The sequence below is a fragment of the Colobus angolensis genome, unplaced genomic scaffold, assembly GCF_000951035.1.
Source record: "Colobus angolensis palliatus isolate OR3802 unplaced genomic scaffold, Cang.pa_1.0 Scaffold39, whole genome shotgun sequence".
NCBI classification, from domain to species: domain Eukaryota; kingdom Metazoa; phylum Chordata; class Mammalia; order Primates; family Cercopithecidae; genus Colobus; species Colobus angolensis.
The window spans coordinates 1,661,989-1,665,927 of NW_012117265.1; the positions used below are offsets into that span (position 1 = coordinate 1,661,989).

Here is a 3,939-nt window from a genome sequence, read left to right on the forward strand (position 1 = left end):
CAACCTCCACCTCCCAGGTTCAAGCAATTCTCGTTCCTCAGCCTCCTGTGTAGCAGGGACTACAGGCGTGTGCCACCACTCCCAGCTAATTTTTGTATTTTTAGTAGACTTGGGGTTTCACTATGTTGGCCAGGCTGGTCTCGAACTCCTGCCCTCAAGTGATCCACCAGCCTCGGCCTCTCAAAGTGCTGGGATTACAGATGTGAGCCACCGTGCCCGTCCTGCCCATCTCAATTTTTTTAACTTGAAAGGATGAATGATATATGTTCTAACAGCTGTCCACTGTTTTGGTTCAAAAGCAGGTGCATTTTGTTAAAAAAAAAATTTTGTTGGGGTGCAGTGGCTCATGCCTGTAATCCCAGCACTTTGGGAGGCCGAGGCAGGCAGATCACCTGAGGTCAGGAGTTTAAGAACAGCCTGACCAAAATGGAGAAACCCCATCTCTACTAAAAATACAAAATTAGCCGGGTGTGGTGGTGCATGCCTGTAAATCCCAGCTACTCGGGAGACTGAGGCAGGAGAATCGCTTGAACCCAGGAGGTGGAGATTGTGGTGAGCCGAGATCACGCCATTGCATTCCAGCCTGGGCAACAAGAGTAAAACTCCGTCTCAAAAAAAAAAAAAAATCGTCCAGTGTTTTTGAATTATGTTCAGGTTATAGAATTTTAAAAGATACAAAAAGGCATTCCTTCCCACCCTGTCCTCCACAGAGGTGAAAGCTATCATTTGCTTCTAGTGTCTCCTTCCTGGGATATTCTGTATATGTGAAGTTATTTTTCTTCTTGTAATTCACAAGCACTGAGCACTTATTATTTGCCAGGGACTGTTCTACACATTTTACAACCACTCAAAGTTACGTTCATGCCCATAATCCTAGTGCTTTGGGAGGCCAAGGCAGGCGGATCACCTGAGGCCAGGAGTTTGAGACCAGCCAGGCCAACATAGCAAAACCCTATCTCTACTAAAAATACAAAAAATTAACTGGGCGTTGTGGCAGGTGCCTGTAGTCCCAGGTACTCGGGAGGCTGGAGGCAGGAGAATCGCTTGAACCCAGGAGGCGGAGGCTATGGTGAGTCAAGATCACGCCACTGAACCCCAGCCTGAGCAACAAGAGAAAAACTCCATCTCAAAAATAAAAAAGTTTAAAAAATTAAATTAGCTGGGCATAGTGGTGTGCACCTTTAGACCCAGCTACTTGGGAAACTGAGGTGGGAAGATCACTTGAGCCCAGGAGTTCAGGCCTACAGTGAACGATGGTCGTGCCACCATACTCCAGCAGGATGACAGAGAGGGAGACCACATCTTTATAAAAGAAAAAAAGAAAAAATCGGAATTAAGTGCTATTATTATCCCTATTGTGCATCTGAAGAAACTGAGGCACGCAGGTACAGTGACTTGGCCGAGGTCACACAGCTTGTGACAGAGTCAGGATTTTGACACATGTGGGCTGGCTCCAGGGTGGTTCCCTCAGGGTGAGCATCCTAAAGGTTGGTGGCTATTGCCAAATGGGACAGAGGGACAAGGGGACAGGTTGGAGGACCATGTACCAGATCCAGGAAAGGTGTCCTAAATTCGCTGATATGCCCCTTTCTGTTTCTCTGTCTCCAGTTCCTCTGTACGGGATTGGGGGTTACAAGATTACATCTCTGCTTTCCCTCGCAGGTTCCTTCGCCCAAAGACTCAACAGGTGCAGCAGATCCCCCCCAGCCCCACATCGTAGGTAAGTCCGCAAGCATAGGGGCGGCCAGGTCTCTAACCTGACCCAGGCCCTGCTGGACCTAAGTTGGGCTCCCTGAGCCTTTGGGCAGAGTCCCTCACAGGGCACAGGGCATGTATATCTCCACACCAGGAATCCAGAGTCCCGATCAGCAGGCTGCCCTGGCCCGCCACAACCCTGCCCGGCCCATCTTTGTCGAGGGCCCCTTCTCCCTGTGGCTCCGAAACAAGTGTGTGTATTACCACATCCTCAGAGCTGACTTGCTGCCCCCGGAGGAGAGGGTGAGGGCTTAAAGCAAAGCACGTGTCGGGGCTGGGGAGTGGGGCTGGCACCACCCTGAGGGTGCATGGGAGAGGCTGGGGGAGGGAGACTGCGAGAGCTCCAGCCTCTGACCCTCCTGCCTGCACTCCCCTCCTTGGAGTAGGAAGTGGAAGAGACGCCAGAGGAGTGGAACCTCTATTACCCGATGCAGCTGGACCTGGAGTATTCGAGGAGTGGCTGGGACGACTACGAGTTTGACATCAATGAAGGTAGAAAGTGGGCCAGGTGCGGTGGGTGTGCCTGTAATCTCAGCCCTCTGACAGGCTGAGGTGGGAGGATCACTTGAGCCTGGGAGCTAAGGTTGCAGTGAACTATGATTGAGCCACTGCACTCCGGCCTACGTCATAGACCCTGTCTCTTAAAAAAAAAAAAAAAAGAAAGAAGGCAAAAACCTGGACAGGCAGGACTTCCAAACATTCCAAACACCACCCAGGATGAGGGGCGGCCTCTGGGGTCAAGGAGTAGGCCCAGGCTGAGTTGCAGTCCACTTACCCCCTCGTCCTCCCGCCACATACTCTCATTTGCCTCAGGGGCTCCAGACCTCAGGCCACTCAGCCCTGTCGACCCTTGGTCATTCCCTCCCTCCACACCTCTGTGCCGGCTACTGGGTGTCACCAGGACAAACCTAGTCCCTTGAGTCAGTAAGGGAACAGGCAAATTACACTTTGGGGAGCTTAGGAGAGGAGCATGCCTTGAGTGGGAGGTCAGGAGGGCTTCCTGGCAGAATCTAGAAGACCCAGGAGGCATCGCCCGGGTGAAGTGTGGAGTGGGCAGCCTAGGCAGCAGGGCTAGCTTGTGCAAAGGTTTGGAGGCACAAGAAAGTGGAAGGAAGCTGGGTGCAGTGGCTCAAGCCTGTAATCCCAGCACTTTGGGAGGCTGAGACGGGTGGATCATTTGAGGTCAGGAATTTGAGACCAGTCTGGCCAACATAGTGAAACCCCATCTCTAATAAAAATTTAAAAATTAGCCGGGCGTGGTGCTGTGCGCCCTGTACTCCCAGCTCCTCTGGAGGCCAAGGCAGGAGAATCACTTGAACCTGGGAGGCGGACGTTGCAGTGAGCCGAGATCTTGCCACTGCACTCCGGCCTGGGCGACACAGCGAGACTCCATCTCAAACAAAAAAGAAAGTGGGAGTGTAAAATACCTCAAAAAGGTGTAGGCATGGGTTAGCCGCTGCAGCCCCCACTGTGCAAACCCTGAGGGTGTATCTCTTCCAACAGTGGAGGAAGGCCCTATCTTCGCCATGTGCATGGCGGGTGCCCATGATCAGGCGACGCTGGCCAAGTGGATCCAGGGCCTGCAGGAGACCAATCCAACCCTGGCCCAGATCCCCGTGGTCTTCCGCCTGACCGGGGCCACCGGGGAGCTCCACACATCCTCTGCAGGGCTGGAGGAACCGCCCCCGCCCGAGGACCACGAGGAAGACAACAGCCTGCAGCGACAGCAGCAGGGCCAGAGCTGAGTCTGAGCCGGCGTGAGGGCACAGGCTGTGGCCCGAGGAGGCGGTGGACTGAAGGCATGAGATGCCCTTTGAGTGTACAGCAAATAAATGTTTTCCTGCTTGGGGCTCCCTTCCCTCCTCTCTGGCAGTGTGGCATCCCCTCCCCAGGATCTCAGGCTGCCAGCGATGGGCAGGCGAGACCCCCCCAGGGTCTGCAGGCTCTTCTGGTTCTCCCCTTCAAGCGAAGTTAGAAAGTTTAATCAAAAAGGGGTGGGGGGGCGCTGTTGGTTATGCACATGCGCAGTTTCCGTTCCTAGTCTCCTTTTGGCGCCCCAGGGCAGCGAGAGACCGTGAGAAATTTCTCGGCGGCGCTGAAGATGCGCGCCACTTCCGGTCCGGCTCCTAACAACGGGGGAGGCTGGTAACCAAGGTGGGGGGGATGGCGGAGCGGGCGCCGGAG

The 3,939-nt window shown here is 54.0% G+C and overlaps 2 protein-coding genes and 1 pseudogene across 6 annotated transcripts in view; 2 read left to right on the top strand and 1 right to left on the bottom strand.

Annotated features, from left to right (window-relative positions):
- ECSIT (ECSIT signalling integrator) overlaps nucleotides 1-3,774 on the top strand; it is a 35,454-nt gene extending 31,680 nt beyond the window's left edge. For 2 of the 5 annotated variants that reach the window (XM_011954787.1, XM_011954791.1), the window contains 4 exons: nucleotides 1,663-1,720; nucleotides 1,850-1,998; nucleotides 2,142-2,247; nucleotides 3,259-3,774. In XM_011954787.1, coding sequence (XP_011810177.1) covers nucleotides 1,663-1,720; nucleotides 1,850-1,998; nucleotides 2,142-2,247; nucleotides 3,259-3,500 — 555 coding nt within the window. In that variant the 3' untranslated portion in view covers nucleotides 3,501-3,774. The remainder of the gene's footprint in view (nucleotides 1-1,662; nucleotides 1,721-1,849; nucleotides 1,999-2,141; nucleotides 2,248-3,258) is intronic. The other 3 variants (XM_011954789.1, XM_011954788.1, XM_011954790.1) reach the window with 3 other exon arrangements.
- The window catches only part of LOC105520936, a 39,628-nt pseudogene that overhangs the window by 31,613 nt on the left and 4,076 nt on the right, over nucleotides 1-3,939 (bottom strand).
- The window catches only part of ZNF653 (zinc finger protein 653), a 23,566-nt gene continuing 23,292 nt past the window's right edge, over nucleotides 3,666-3,939 (top strand). Inside the window, exons 1-2 of the mRNA XM_011954950.1 lie at nucleotides 3,666-3,669; nucleotides 3,816-3,900. Of these exons, the coding sequence (XP_011810340.1) occupies nucleotides 3,666-3,669; nucleotides 3,816-3,900 (89 nt within the window). The remainder of the gene's footprint in view (nucleotides 3,670-3,815; nucleotides 3,901-3,939) is intronic.